The sequence below is a fragment of the Notothenia coriiceps genome, unplaced genomic scaffold (assembly GCF_000735185.1).
Source record: "Notothenia coriiceps isolate Sejong01 unplaced genomic scaffold, NC01 NC01_scaffold00013625, whole genome shotgun sequence".
NCBI lineage: Eukaryota > Metazoa > Chordata > Actinopteri > Perciformes > Nototheniidae > Notothenia > Notothenia coriiceps.
Genome location: NW_011346326.1, coordinates 49534 through 66607, shown reverse-complemented (window position 1 = coordinate 66607; position 17074 = coordinate 49534). Strand labels below are relative to the sequence as shown.

General features: G+C 39.2%; 1 protein-coding gene across 1 annotated transcript in view; it reads right to left on the bottom strand.

Annotated features, from left to right (window-relative positions):
* Positions 1-10739: 10739 nt before the first annotated feature.
* Positions 10740-17074, bottom strand: part of LOC104948075 (ephrin type-A receptor 6-like) — a 43607-nt gene continuing 37272 nt past the window's right edge. The window contains exon 3 of the mRNA XM_010774233.1: positions 10740-11472. Within this exon, the coding sequence (XP_010772535.1) occupies positions 10771-11472 (702 nt within the window). The 3' untranslated portion in view covers positions 10740-10770. The remainder of the gene's footprint in view (positions 11473-17074) is intronic.

Genomic DNA, 17074 nt, shown 5'->3' with positions numbered 1-17074 from the left:
AAAGATGGAGTGAGAGTGTGTGTGTGTGTCAATCATTCAGTCGTAGCAAGGCGTCCTCTTGCATTAACACTGAAGATTGCTCTTATTGATGTTTTAGGGTTTGTTTGTTTGTGTGTGTGTGTAGGGCTTTATTTAGACATTGCCTGGAGTGCTGCCAAGGACGAGGCGGAGGTTTATATTATACAATATATCTATGCTGTAATATGATCACACACACACACACACACACACACACACACACACACACACACACACACACACACACACACACACACACACACACACACACACACACACACACACACACACATTTTAGTCTGCAACACACTATATCCACTAACACACATTAAACAGAATATGCAAGTGCAGACTACATAAACAAAACACTCATATAACAGTCCAAAAAAAATGCTCACCTCCACCTGTAACAGTAGACACAAAAATACTTAATGGAGATAAATTGTGAAAGGGCTGGATGCTTTAAAAAGAAGCAGCTCTTTTTCTCCCTCAGCAATTTCTCTCTAAGTCCGTTTCCTCTCTTTAGAGGGAATATGCATATATTAAACATTGTTTATAAAGCTACATTTAAAAAATACACTAATTAACTAATCTAATGCAACCTAATCAAATCAGTAATTAATATTACAAAACTCCAAAATATTCCTCTAAATCCAAATACACACTACATGGCCTCAAGGCTAGCAGTAATAGCACTTAATTTCACCTCAATGGATGGACATTGCGCTAATTAACTGATTAATGAGAACCAATTAGAAATGATACGGTCATATAACCTTACAGCCAAGTTTCATGGTCCTCAATCCATCCTGAAATAAATGAATGAGCTACACTGAAGGCGATCGCATCACCCCTATTAACAGAAGCACAGCACAAGTTCTCAAAAAAGAAGACACAGCAGCAGCCGCAAAGATTTATATAAATATACATACGTTTTTTGTATTTGTTTAGGTCTCTAAAATTTAAGATAAAGAACACAAATAACTATTTGATAGTATCATTAAGGTGCAGGGATGGGGGCTAAATGGCCCTATAGCAGTGTGAGCGTGTGTCCATATCGGCCAAAACAATGAATTGCTTCTATTAAACATAGGTACCTTAGCACCACTATCCAGTAAGCAATGTGACCATCAAAGGGTCAGATGTGGAGCATGAGAGCTATCCATCATGTTCATGTGGATGAGAAAAATAAAAAAGATGGGTTGAGCAAGAGAGAATGATTGCAAGGGAAAGAGAGAGGGATAAAAAGAGAAAGACACACATTTTCAAGAGGAGCAACTCAGGAATTGTACCAGTATTTTGAAATCAAGAACATGGTCTCCACATTTAGTTTTTCTGTCAAAGTGTATGGCCCTTCACAAGTCCCTGACACGTGGTATTACTGTGATGGCCCAGGAATGATTGTGTTGGAGTTGGCTGAGCTGAACATCACTCACTGGTCATTGATTGGATGCGGTTACATTCTAAAGACATCAGTCAGTAGAAGAGAATGAGACGAGCACTCTGGTTGCATTCCACCTCTTCATGTCTCCTTTTAATTCATTCATTCATTACATCCATCCAAACACCAGAGTCCCTCCAGAGTAAATATAAAACACAAAATAACACTATGTTGTTGCATGGTCAACATGGAAAAACGGTTTATTTCATTAAATGCATGCTCATGTGGGTGCGTTCACATAAAAATCCTTGTGAAATGGAAATCCTCAACAAAAAAAACAAGACATGTGAACTGAACTGAAGAGGTTGCCAGCCTGAGTCTATAAACGGAGGAGCATGCCAGTTGAGATGTGGGTTACTGGGGTTATTGTTAGCTGATAGATTTGATTAACTTCAGCCTTACTGCAGCACACTGACACTGACTCCATCCAGGAAATGATTGGAGATGAAAGTACCATTGTGAGCAACATCACTGGGTTTGAATTAGAGAAATATAATATTTGGCTTTAGCTGGGTGGAGAGCATGGCCTTTTTTCCTAACTCAGTGGAGCTAAAGCCTTGAATTTACACTTCAGACACTCATCTTTTTCTCTAGTATAAATAAACATTTGCAAGTCAGAACTGGAGTAGTTGTTTTTCTGGCTTGGTATGCGGTGTTATTTAATGAAAATAGTTTAAATTCCAAACCTATCTGCAACACTATTTGTGAGACCTGAGTAATGTGCTAAGGAGAACTTTGGCCCACACCTCATACTCTAATAATTCACATGAATCTGTTGTAATTAAAGAATGAAAATATGGAAGGTTACTCAACATTTAGCCTCCCTGCTATTAAACATTTTCAGAATAGAAAACAGCAATTATATCCTCTATTTAACATGCATTAACAGTTACATTGTTGTCACCTGTGACTTACAGTGAGCAGCATGAACATTAAATCACATAACACATAAGCAACCAGATATGAGGAGCACAAAAGTCAATGTTGCGCTTTAAAAAACTATCTACAATGGTATTTTACAGATATTACAGATTATTCACACCAGTAATTGTTCTCCTATCCAATCAGGGTTAGGGTTAGGCTAACCCATTTAAATCAGTAGTAAACTGGGAATTGAAGCATCAGCTTGGCCAGCCACCTCAGTTTTTCTCCTTCAATACCCAAGGCGCTCCACTGGTACCTTGTGCGGAGGCTTTTAATAACAACGCTTATTTGAATCCCGGAACAATTAACAAGGGCTGCATTTCAGAGCTGCCATTGCGGCAAAATGCCATCACAACGCCTAAAGGGCTAAACTTAACCCAACTGTGAAATCTCCTTTTGAGAGAGCAAAGAGTGATGGATAGAAAAGAGAGAGGAGCAGAGGCACGTTTTTATAGGGCATAAAAGGAGACTGAAAGGTGACCAAGTTGTGGTTGCTTATTATTCTACATCGCAAAGATCAGAACTGACACACTCCCAAGACATATTTAAGGTAAATACTTAAATAATGGACAATTTCCTGTCTTTTATAATGCACTTGCAGAACACAGTGGGGATGGTTTAATTTGGTACTGCCCAAAATCTTTTTTCCCCTCTGTGGGACTAATAAAGGTATTCTGATCCTGATCTAAATGTACACTCTGATAAAGAACAGGATGAAATAAAAAAATCTTGGTTTGACTTTGAACTCCTCATTAGCCGGTTAATTCATCCTATGTAATTTTTTGTCAACCAAAAATGATAAATACAAATAGGGACAAATATTAAAAGGGACAGAAATGCATGAAATAACAATTTTGGTACAGTCCAGCTCTAATCACAGCTGCAGTTTAACCCCTGGCCCGTTGATTGCGCTGCAGATGTGAGTGCAGCTGGGGAGCCGTGCCGGCCCATACCACAAGATGAAACGTAATCAACTGTACAAGGACATCTGGTTCTGGATGGTGGGAGAAGAGCACTGAATAGTCTTGAAATCATTTTTCAAAAGAGCACTAAGCAAGGCTGTAGTTGGAGACGCTGTTGGAGCGATGTGGGGAGGACCAAAATAAGACTGTGTCATCCACTGTGAGCTAATTCTACAATCTATTGTCTGTCTACTTTATTCTGGTAAAAGTTAAAGGCCATGTAATGCATCTAACACAGGTGTTTTTTAACATGTAGTTTAGATATCACCAGAATAAATATATATATATTTTTTTTTTAGGTTTGGTCATAATTAAATGACATATACGTTAAAAAACGATGTTGGTTCCGAAGTTTGCCGAGTACACCCCCGATCACTCCCGAACGAGCGGTGACGTCACACGTGGCAAATATTGCCATTTGATAAAATCAGTCAAAATGGCAAGGCAAGCAACGTGACAACTTCAGACAGCGATAGGGATCATTCAAGCTCAGATTTGGTGGGTTATCTGGATTCAGTTACAGAAGTAGAGAGTGAACCAGCTAGCCTTTCACTTCAAGGCATCTTGCCTTATCAGTACGAGCCTCCTGCCCGGCAATCGAACAACGAGGCAGAAACTTGTGAAAGAGAAGCGGATTCCGCAGCCGGCGAGACTCGAGTCGGCAATACTGAATGGTAAATTCTGTTTTATTTAATTTGACCTGCACTAAATGTCGATCTTAATTTTTCATCTGTTCCTCACACGTCCGGCAGATATTGTTTTTTTTTTATGTTATGTACAATATTCAGGTGTACATGTCAATGCTGTGAAAGCATGCCCACTGCAGATGAATGTGTATGCTGCAGAGAGATCTGGCAGGTGATGGAACAAATATACAGTTTGCAACCTACTGACCAGACAGAAGACACCGACGAGAAACCAAGGTGCATTATTAGCCACCCAGGCTTTAGAGAAGGCTGTCTCAGTGTTTGGACACTGAAAATAGCGTATCTTCAATACAAACAACAACACAGAGCAGTTGATGGCCCACTACACCAGTAAGTAAATATTGATTGACCCAACTGCCTATTGCAGCTTTGCTTTCATATAATACTTTTAGTCGCTACAGATATGATGGTACACTTTTAAAGATACCATTAAACTCTTTCAAGCAGTCAAAAACAGCTTGGCTTTTATGTTTTCTGTTTTCGCAAGTTCAATGTATGCTTGGGAAAAGAAACAACTACACATGTGAGGAAATATATAAGAGGTCTATGATTCTGTCAAGCAGTCATGTACAACCTCATATTTATTTTGTACAAGTAAAATAAAAATATCATGTTATTAGCCAATTTGTAAACATTGCTACATAATAGTACTACATACCTCTCTAAAAATTACAACACTGAGCGGTAGTAGTATGGTTTTCATCTATGATTACATGTGACGTTATTTTAGTTTACGAATGTTCACTTTTTAATTGTTTTCTTGGCGAAAGAAATATAGTGTTTGTCGATTTAAATTTATGTTAGAATGGTTTGAACAACTAAACCTTTTACAACACGACCAGTCCCATATAAATGTACAAAGACAAAGCTTTTTCTAGTTTATAACATTTTACTCGCATGAAACGATTTAATAAAGTATACACTTGGTTAACATTTGGTCAAGTCGACGCTTACTGAATACAGTTAATGTCTAAACCGGTAACTTTAGGGACTATGCAAGGCGCGCAAGTCCCATTCCTTTCCAAGAAGCGGATAGAGCCAATGTCGTCGCGTCGCCCCTGAGACTAAAACGCGCGGTCATGTGGGGTCGGGGTGGTTAGCATGTTTGACAGCTATTCGCACCATATAGCTTATGAAGGATTACGTTTTTTTGTTCATATGTCTAATATTTATATAAAACCTGCTTTTTGTAATATTTGACNTGTGCGAGTCCACAAACAATTAAAAGTGGTAAAAATAATAAAGATATTCAGACGTAATTCATTTTTGGCCTTACTTATTCGACTTCAACTTGTATATATTTCAGTCACTAGGCAAGTTCACTGTACTCTGGTGACATTTAGCTCAAGCTGGCATAACACCTGTAGTAATTTAATTCTGACCCGAGTTTTGTGCACAATCTTCCAGCACCCATGATCAATGTTTATAGCAATCAGGAAGAATTCACAGCTCAAAAGTGTTTTTAAATTCTTAGGGCTTTAATTCAGCTTCTCTACTAATGATAGTAATATCTTTAATGCTAATCTGATCAACCAGAATAAAGCAGAACCTGGATGTTGGAACACTGTGCCTACTGGTTCAGTAGAAGTGCATTGCACGAAATGTAGGTCACGACACCCAACCAACAAGCACAGACATAAACAGCAGAATGTAATGTATTAGGCAATAATATCAGTGATATGAGTGAGTAGAAACAATCACCACAAAAGAAAAATGTATAATATTGATGGCTGATCACCAGTTTGACAGTCTGCAAGGTATTATGTTATTACAGTATATAAGCATAGAGATATTGTCAATTTTATTTGAAGTACACTATTATGAAGTATCACCCACTTGTTTTCGTTTTTTGCCTGACGAAGTGAAGAAACTGTCAACATTGCTGGCAGTCGTTGCCAGAACATGCAGCAGATCTGGATCTCTTTGCGCCTGATGCTTTTGGAGTTTCGGCCGGTTTTTCAGGGTTTATGGTGGGTACAGCATCTAACTTAAGCGTTTTTTTGGTCTTGTAGCCTAATTCCACCATCAAAGCTCCTTCAAAACTGTCTGGTGTCAAATGGCTACCACATATCACAGCTTGTGATTTCTCGTGCGGCGGATGAAAGTTCGCTCTTTTGGTCTGTACAAAACGGATCCACTGACGTCTAACAGCTGTGTGTTTCGGAAATTCGTGCACACTGTGACCTGAGAGGCTTGAATTACCACAAAACTGAACTACGTGACCACATCGCTTCACCAGCATGAGATTGTTGCGATAAGAAAGAAGTTTAGCGAGGGGTCGGTTACGGGACATATGGTTGAGCGAAGAGATTAGCGAAGGATACAAAACAAACAATCCAGACGAGTCTGGTGTTTGCCACGGTGTGACGTCACAAGGCTGGGTTAGATGCTGCAGACGCGGTTTTGCTGTAGCCGGAGCGGAAAGTAACACGGGAAAGTGGGCACACATGTCATGTGTATTGTTGGGGGGTATTGTATGGAGGGAAGAATAGTTGGATATGTGTCAAATGAAAAGTGGAAAGATGAAAGCGGGATTTGAGTGAAAGGTGAGTGAAGGCGGATTTGAGTGAACCAGAATAACGGCGGTTTTATTTTGACAGTTTCAGGACTTTTAAGTTCAGACTTTACTTTTCTTAGAACTGAGGCGTTTGGCCTGTAAAACAGTATGAGAGGCAGGGCGGGGCTGCGGTGTTTTGTCGTATTGTAAAGCGTAGAAGTTCAGAGTAGAGAGGGGCTGATGAATTTGGTAGGTTTAGTTACCAGGAGTGAGAAATTCTGGGGGTGGTCTGGAAACGTCGCAATGTTGAGAGGAAGGGAGTAAGGTGCTTGCTTTCATATGACGGACGCGGAGTTCAATGTTGAGTAGAGAGGATATTGTGAAGAGTGTAACTTTAGTTTACGAGAAATTGTGGGTGGTCTTTAGGTAGTTGTTTACGATCACCAAGAATGTTGACCACTTGCCTAAAATAAGGAGTATGGCGTGAGTAACTAAATTTAAGGGTGGTGAATATTTGACGTGATGTATTTTGAATATTGTCAATGAGTTGCGTTTTGTTAGCTTAGACGACGTTTGGGGGATGGGGCTAATAAAAGACTAAGTGAAAGGTGTTTTCTCTTTTAAACTCGTCGAGGAGGGGGAGGCAGCGCTCGTAGTTCCTTACTGTGGTCTGACATGTGGAGTGAATCTGTGAATGGGCAGGGNCTGGGTTAATGGCTGGCAAGCTTTTTGCTACCGGAGCGGAATAACACGGGAAAGTGGCACACATTTCATGTTATTTGGGGGGTATTTATGGAAAGAATCATTGATGTCGATATGTCAAATGAAACAGTGGAAAGTGATGAAGCGATTTATTAACACAGAATAACGTTTATTTTGGACATTTCATGGACTTTAAGTAAGAGTACAGCCTTTAGATTAAAAAAGTGGCAGCCCGATATAGATGAAACACTGTATTTGTGTCCACTTGTACAGGCCGTAATTCATACTCACACACATACATTCTCCTCTTACATTCATATATGTTCACTCTTACACACAAGTCAACTAGTACCGAGTCCAACAGTGTCAGTTGTATTAACAACTTGTGGTAAAAAATATTTGTATCACTCGTAAAATATAGCAGGAAAAAAAAGGAAGGGCTGCTGATTTGAAAAAACAAACTCGAGAGACGGCTGAGTGACCGCAGTCCAGAACCGCTGTATAGTTTAAATCTCCTAACGATGTCTTCCATTTTAGACACAGGCTTATTATATTTACAGCCCTTAATAACATTCATTTTCTGGGCTCAAAGCGTGTCTTGGCTGTTTTCGTTGTAATCGCTAAATTCACCTCATTTCCCCTTGTTTATAATATTATCACAGTTCCAAGCAAACGAGTGCTTTTGTTTTGAAATCACTGCCGTGAGTTTCGCCCCGCCTTTCGCTCCACTGACCAATAGACCATTTAGTAAGGTAAAAAACAAAAAGCCTCTCAGACGCTCTTCCGTTTACTTTTTTAATAAAGAAAAACAAATTGTCCGTAGATACACAGATTCATCTCCCTCTATCTTGTTGATTTGAATCCGAAGTTCTGAACATGAGCCCGCCCCGCTCAACCTTCTGATCCAATCACAGCGCGAGAATGACCTGCCTTCCGTTTCAACCATACTCCTTCCTTTTCCACTATACTTTCTCTCACACATACATGCATTCTTCTCTTGCATACATATATTGTCTTCAGACATGCATATATTATTTATCATATTAAATGTAAACATTAAATGAATGTGCATGAGAGCAAAATGTATAAATATGAGCGTTAAAATATATGAATATGAGAGCAAAATGTATATGTGAGTGAAAAATGTATAAATATGTGAGTGACAATGTATGAATGTGTGGATGGAAATATGATAATATGAGAGCAAAATGTATGAATGTGTGAGTGTAAATATATATGTGTATGAGAGTGAAAATATATGTATGTAAAAAGAGAATGTATGTGTGTAAGAGTGAGAATGTATGTGTGTAAAAGGAAAATGTATGTGTGTGAGAGGACCAAAATGATTTACGGCCTGTACACTCATACACTTGGCACCTTGACACATATCTTGTTTTAATCTTATACTGTTTGCAGATTTTGAAACATTTGCCGGTGTTAAAATCAGTGTAAGTAATTAAACATCAGACATTGTATTATCACTTATCAGGATGAGAGAAAGCTTAGACTCCAGCTGATAAGTCGGTGAATGAAGCCCTTGTTTGGTTTTCAGTGAGTACATTTGGATGTTTGTAGATTGCGGATTTATCTACCATAAAATAAACACAGTTTACAAAAACAAAGCAGTTCAATGGCTTGTACATGGCTTAAAGAGCGATTGTGTTGGGCCTTCATGAACGTAGGTTTTTTTTGCACTATAGCGTTCCAGTGAGTGGTACTACCAGCAATAACCCAAAGCTCATATCAGAGGGTTCAGGATCAAACTGGAACCAAGCCAGCCGAAGTAATCTGTCACACCATGGAAGCTCCTGGGACAGCAGGTGTTGGACCACTGATATACACAACAACCTTCCTAGATGCTTGCACGATCACATACAGACACCTTTTCTCAGTATATATAAATCACACACACAGCACCAATTCCTATAGGAAGACTTCTGATATCTGGACCTTAAGTTGGATACAACAGCACTATGTGTCACAGTATGACAAAAGCACTGCTCCGTGTAAATTACATAAACACACTGAAGATTATAGTTTTTGCATTTCAAAAGCAATATTTTGACCAAATATTTCCAGCACAAATGAACAGGATCAAAACTTTAGTCGTTTTATTTGTTTTGGAGAATTACATGAACCCAAAAGCAACCATTCAAGCATTTGCTTTTCCCGACAACACTGTTAAGATTTGTGTTATCGAAAAACAAGCCCTAGCAATTATCTTGTATGTACTATAACCACAGTTACAGCTGAGTGCATCTTAGCCGTGGGGAAATGATCTCTTTGGAATCCTTGCAGTATCCAAAAGGCCAATACAAAAGAAGGCAAATGTCCAACAAAAGTCAATTGAATATCACAGAACAAAATGTATTTCAAAACTAGAAAAAGTGTTAATGCATCTTGGTAACTGACAGACCAAGCACAAGACATTTTAGATTACAAATATATTTATAGGCATGCTTTTTTTTTTGCGTGCACACACACTCACTAATATCGCTTAAGACAGAATCAGGGGAGCTCTCCGGCATAACACTTACAGCCCAAAACACTCTAATCCCCTCACATGAGATCTCATCTGATTCTCCAGAGTTAGCAGCAGGCAATAACGGAAAAATGAAGGAGGGGTGATGAGGAGCAGGAGGGAATGAAGAGGGAAAATTAAAGCTTCCCTCTTCATTACAAACTTGCTTTTGTAAACGGTTGATGTATGAAAGCATAGTAGTACAATCCATACGTACGTATAGTTGTATGGAATATATGGGCTTGTGGAAAGATAGACATATAATACATCATACCTATATGATTTGAGGTTGTTGCACACATTGTTAAAATGCATGAGGTGAATGTAAATGAAGCCTGTAGATATTATATCAGCCACTTCATCTATCCACATTGCTTATCCATCTGACTCGCTGAAGCATCACCACGTACACAAAATAAATGGCTGTCTTCCTGGTCAGGTTACTATTTCAAACTGTTTGTCGTACCATCCTGATACAAGATTAAATGAACACTTGGGAACACACAGAAGACTGAATTACACAAGGATGAAACATACGTAATGTTTGCAATTGGGGGGAAGATAAATAATATGAAAAAGCTACATTTGACGACGGTGGTAAATCAGCTTCCTGCACGACAGTGCAATCCACCGTAGTTGTTAAGTAGCAAATAGAGGAAGAAATACTGGAACCCTTAAAAACAAGTGATACATTCTGAAAGAACCAAATACCCTTTATGTGATTTTTGGTTAACGCTAAAAGAAAAAAGCATTCATCATTTATTTTGGGTAAAAACCCTGACTATGTCTTAAAGTTTTGTTTCTCACATATACAACACTTGTTTGTCCTCCCATATTTGTCAAACCATCAAGGCTTGCTTGTGTCAGAGGCTTGTATTCTGACAAACCTAAACCTTTTAGTTGGACCATATAACAGACAAGCTCCACACACTAAAAACCATGGCCAGTTTCGATTACAAATGCACTTTTCTCAGTACAGCAAGAATAGCATTGATGAGTTAAATGCAAAATAAAATAAAAAAGTTGAAAAACTCACCAGAACAAGAGCCATCAAACTCCTCGTAGGCAACACTGCAGACACATCTTCCCAGGGGCACCAGCCAGTCTCCATCAGCTCCACAGAACAGTTTGGGTGTGTCTCTTTCTTCAGCATGGTCAATACAAGCCCCCCTCACCTCAACCAAAGAGGAAGAGTCCACACGAGGCACTGTGTCCGGGAATGAGGCCAGGTTTCTTAGCGTGAACGGACATTTCTTATAATAAATCCTCACTGAAACCAAGGCAATGCAGGCACCAATGTCCTGAAATGCCAGGTAGAAGCCCTTCTTGGTCATGGGTCCCACCTCACGCACCTCAGTGTTCAGCTTGAGGATGCGATCTCCGAGGTCCATTTGAGTGAAGCTCTCATCAGCAGCAATGGTGTCGATCTTTGTGTACTGTTGGGGCTTGAATTTGACAACGTGAGCCTCGTCAGTCTCATGGTAGAAGAGGTTGAAAGTCTCCTTGCAGGTGCCAGACACCCAAGGGATGGAGTTGCAGTCCCTCAGGGTGAAGCGAAGCTCCACGTAGATCTTTTGGGCGGCCTGTCGAGAAATCCAGTTGGAGCGCAGCCAGTTGTTCTGGTTGGGCTCCATCACATTGCACACCTGGAAAGTATGGATTGGCCGATTCTGCTCGTCCATCTCTGTGATGGCATCCCACTTAGAGAGGACAGAAGAGGGGAAGAAGGAAAAACAAAGAATAGCAATTAGTTAATCAAACAATAGTAATGAAGTGATAAGCCCAAAGTCTCTTCTGACCCTAGCAGCAGGTAACTGTTCAATATGAATTTGATGGACAATAAACAGCACCCTGTTGTTGAGAATAAGAAGAGTAGTTTTTTTACATTTGAATTGTGTTCTAATTATGGCACTTAAAAGGTGGGGTAGGTAAGATTGAGAAACCGGCTCGAGATACACTTTTTGTTATATTCCATGGAATGCTCTTAACATCCCGATAGCAATGAATATCTGTAGTGCTTTGACAAAAAATCCATTAAAAAATGTAATCTGTGGTAGCCGTAGTATACTGTAAAAAGCACGACCAATCATTTTAGCCGGCCCGGCTAAAGTAACTGGATGGCCTACCTGCCTGTCAGCCTTCCATCTGTGCACAAACTTATCTCGTGCCCTCATTGGTCATGGGCACTCGTTCGTGTGTCGTTGGAGGAGGGGCTCTGTAACGGAAGTGGCAGATTTTTTCCGGTTGTGTATTTTCAAATTCTAGCGCACTCGAGCTGGTTTCTCCAAAATTACCTACCCCACCTTTAAGGACAAGCAGTGGGGTTATTAAAACCCCAAGTTTTTTTTTTTAGAGCATTAAAGTGAGCAAATGTTAGTGCATCTGTCCCAATAGGAATAGACATTCACCTTTGACTGTTTCTAAATAACTACCCCTCCACAGCGTAAATGTACTAATCCAGTGCAGTGTTTCCCCTAGGTTTACTGCTTTGGCGGGGTGCTGCCTGGGGGGGGGGACGATGGGTGCCATTGGGATATTTTTTTTTTTGAAATCCTCTGGAGCAGAGAGAGGAGCTGTGGATTATTGTTATTGATTAATGCATCAGTGTTTCTTAGGGTCAATAACACTAAACTCACAACTTAAAATGAAAGTGTTTCGTTTATTTAATAAAAGAGCAAATGTTCAATGTGTAAAGTAACAGTAGATGTAGATTAGTAGCAATTTGGTGCTATATATATATATATCTATAAATAAAAGAAAATTTAATTAAAAAAACACCTTGAATTTCAGGGGGGGCGTGGGGCTCCGTTGGCGGGGCGCAGCGCCCCTCCAAGACAATGGTAAGGGAAACACTGCAGTGTATATCTAGCCAGGAGGTGGTTGTCACGGTACTAACTTGTGAGCACGTGGGTATAGCATGCTAACCCACTAACATAACTAATTCATAGTTATTTCAATTGGTATATTGTCATTCACATACTTAAATGTAAAATAAGCACTCAATCTATGTATAAGCATTCGCTCCCATCCATTTGACCTGCTGGTCATGTGTCCAATCTTCCCAATAGGAAAAGAGAGCTTCCATTGGGTTTTACAGAGGTAATTCAGGCTGTACCATTTTGCATAGAAAGGGGGGTTTTCTTTATTTAAGGGAGTGATATTTTAAATACCCTAAACAAGCAATATTCCTGATATACGAGGACCATTATTGTAATAAATTGAGTTTTTTAAACACGTGTGCCTTATTTGAATATCTCTATAGATTAAAAGGGAAGCTCATTGTTTAAATTGAAAAAACAACCTGGACAGCTTGTTGTTGATTTGCAATATCAAATAAAACATACACTGGCTAAATTATTTTCTCCGGCATCAATGTATTCTCCTTCCACCACTTGGTCAATCCTTACTGTTGTACGAGAAAAGACCAATGGACAATACATTTTAATTTCAAAATGCTTCAAATACATTCAGCCATTATTTATTCTAAATACAGTGGAAGTAATCTGTTGGTCAATGAACTACAAAGAGCATTTTTATTTAAATATAATGAGAAATTATGGTTAATTGTCAAGCCATTTTGCTCACAAAATGTTATCCTCAACACAGGCAGGAAAAAAATTGACAAACTAAAAGTCTATTTTTCCCTTATACCTTCAGGTGTTCTCTTAAAATAACGTCTGACTTTAGCTGCCTAGTCATCAGCTCTGCAGCTCCCAGGTCACATGATGGGGGCGTAAGGCAGCTTTGCAGGGTCATGAGGTTACCTGTCCCCATGTTGATGGGAGAGAAGTTAATGGGGGTTTTTAGCCTCCTGGTCCCGCACGGCTCTCTGGTTTTATTAGAGTGGGGACTCGCTACATGGGCGACCCCTAACACCAGCCAACATCGACCTCCAAGAATCAAATTACCTGCCTGGGAAAAAGGGCTCTCAAATCACTTTGCTTACAATGCAGCATCAGACTAGCTGCAGGGTTTGCCTTTGTGTGTGCTTTATTTTAGGGCTGTTATAAAAAACATTTAGCTTGTAGTCTGGTTAACGAATTGTTACAAAAAATGACTATTACTTTTGACCCGATAATGTCTCCTGGTATGAGGCAAGCATTATAATCAACATGTTTTCACAGGGACAACCAAATGATGCAAGTGGAAGGTAAGGACTGAAATGAATGGAGCTTTTAATTATCGACACATTCACAGCACTATTATTTTTGTTTTAAAAAGTGAACTGACTACATCAAACACACATATGCAAATAGGCACATTTAGCCACACACCACATCCCCATTCTGGTCAGAGAGAAGAGATTCCAATTGTAGTTAATGGCTGGAAAACCACTACTTTATAGGCAAACACAGCACTGAGAGTTGCGATAGGGCTGCTGGTTAATTTACCTACACGCTTTGCCTGATAAGCTTTGTGCATTTAATACGCTGTTTTGCACTTAGCTTAATATTACCTCTTGATGAGAGTAGTAATCAAAGCCTAATGTTTGCTTTCACATACTCATTATCCTTTTTAATAACATGTTCTAATTCAATCATCCAAAGATGACAGGATTTAATCTGCTCTTCCCTCAAGGTGTAATTGTCGCATTGCAGTCAAACAAATTGATTTTGATTAGATGTGATATTGCCCATCATGCATGAGGCTATAACCAATTAAATGTGTTGGGCATACAGAAAACTGCAGTAAATTAAGGTAAAATAAGGTAAATATGTAATGCTTGAATAAAAAAATATACTCTAAAGATCAGGGAAACTCGACATTACAGTACCACACATTGCAAACGTTTTTAATACAAACATATAAATGGATCTTGAATATTCAAATGTTTGTAAAATGTCACGCTCTTATTCAATGTTTAGGGTCAGCTTATCTCCCATATTACTAATTTACAAATGTACCTACGTTTTCTTCCATCTACTTAATGTCATATTTATTTTTTTCATAGAAATGTATAATTTAAAATTGTTGTGGGTACGTATAATTGCTCTATATTTTCCCCTCAACTGTTATTTTGTTTGACTACACAGATGCTTAGCTTTTTCTTACCATGGCACTTGAACAAAGGTTTAAACAGGCCGATTCAATGCACCCTTCATGCCTTTTCTATCTGATTTGACCACTTAGTCAGCTTTAGACATACAAAGGTGTTTGAAGGAGGAAAGATGTATCAGCACCCTTAGGCCAGAAGCCTTTCTCTTAACAATGGTAAGCTCTACTGTTGAGGAGTGTTACTGGATGAATTGAATGTATACAGGAAAATACCTTGTCTTGGTTTGAATAGGAAATGCTTGACATTTAACATTGGAGACTTGACTTGGGAATTGTAAAAAGGTCATCATGAATTTGTATGGATACAAGTACAAGCATGTCTTTCATGAAGACACAGACAAACTGAGATTGGTGATAAAGTGTTTAATACAAAAAAGCTGTTGCAATGGCTTTGAGGGATGGAGAATCAATACCATTGATTCAAGATCACTTTAGACCAAATACAATAAATGTTTCAAGTTTAGATTTGTTCAATTTAGTTTATTATGCACCAATGACATAAAGGTGAAGAGTGATGTAAAGTGTCTAGTTAAACTTTATGTTCCTAAAGTGCTTGCTAAAAGGCAACCAAGCAAGCCAATGAGCCCCATTCACTCAAATAGCAGTGAATGTCACAGAACTGAGTAAAAGCAAATACTTTGTAAGCAAGTGTGTGACTGTTAGGTCTGCTAGAAACTGAACAAAAGGCTTTTCACATGTGCACAAAAACACAGAGCAAGTTCAAACTTAACCTCAAGTATCTACTCAGGATATCTTGGTTTATCATTGCTGCTTTATTTCTGTACTGAAGGGATTCAAGTTGATCTGTGCATGTGATTGAAGGCAATACTTCTGTAAGACCATATTCTTTAACAAAGTAACCTGTGAAAGATGACAAAGATAACAAATAAAACATGTTAAGAATGTACAGCGGTATATGCTTCAGAGCGTTTTATCAGGAGGTACAAGATAATTATAAAGTTAGGAGGCAGTGGAATGAGCTGTTATGCCATTGCAGATAAACTGTGGCCAGAAACAGAGATAGAGAGGCAGAGATATCAGAGTGATTTGTCCCAAAGGGGGAAAACAATCCACCGTGATAGGGACAAATTGCTGCTTGAAACACCAACTAAAAACTATTCACAGCCAAACTAAAAGCCTCCAGGACTTTGCATCATGTCAGCTAGCTGATAATGTCAAGCATGTGGTGTCAGCAATTTTAATAAGTCACTCTGCAGCTTTGCTTTACAACAGCTGGGAATTGAGTGTATCTAAATTGTCTTACAGGCAATGAAATTGATTTTCTCTTAATTGACGACAAATAAAAAGGGTAATTTCAGCGACATTTTTCCTTAGAAATCACCGACCCTGACAGGACCCGAGCCACTCCATTGTGTGTGTGTGTGTTGCTGATTTGTAATCTTAATGTGAACTTATTTTTCAAAGTTGAAAACTTAAAGTGAAACCTTGCCTGGCCTCCTCACTCCTGAGCCTGAGCATGCATAATTGAAAAACAGTCAGAAAATGTGGCTGATTGATTGCAGCCTGAAAAAGGCCCTTATAGGCCATCTCTCTCGCTCACATGAAACAGAGCCAGTCGTTTTACTGGCAACTGGCCCGGGGGAGAGCTCCTTTTATTAAAACAGTGAGACCTGGAGCCCTATTGAGAACATCACTTTAACAATAGTGTCATAAACCACTTCACTTGCCCTCAATCAAAATTAAACATTAAGCGATCCTGAAAAATCCCCACTGCAAATAAAATCGAATAATTAAACTCAATTTAAACGTCAAATGCCCCTCTGTGTGAATGAGAGTGTATTATGACCTACTATAAAATAATTACTTCATAATTATATTAGTGACAGAAACCATTCGGGCAGGTTAAGGAATGGAGCTTTTAAAGATTTACTGTCAGACCAGCAGGAGACCTGGTCATTGTATGATAATGTTTACAGATACACACACACACACACACACACACACACACACACACACACACACACACACACACACACACACACACACACACACACACACACACACACACACACACACACACACACACACACACTATTGATTATGTATGCATTATCTGTCTTATAGCAAACAACTACCGTAATTTTCGGACTATAAGCCGTGCCTTTTCCCCTATTTTTCGACGCTGCGGCTTATATAACGGTGCGGCTAATCTATGGATTTTTACAGCTAACGGCCAACACCTTTAACTCTATGGCAGGGGTGTCAAACTCAAGGCCCGGGGGCCAA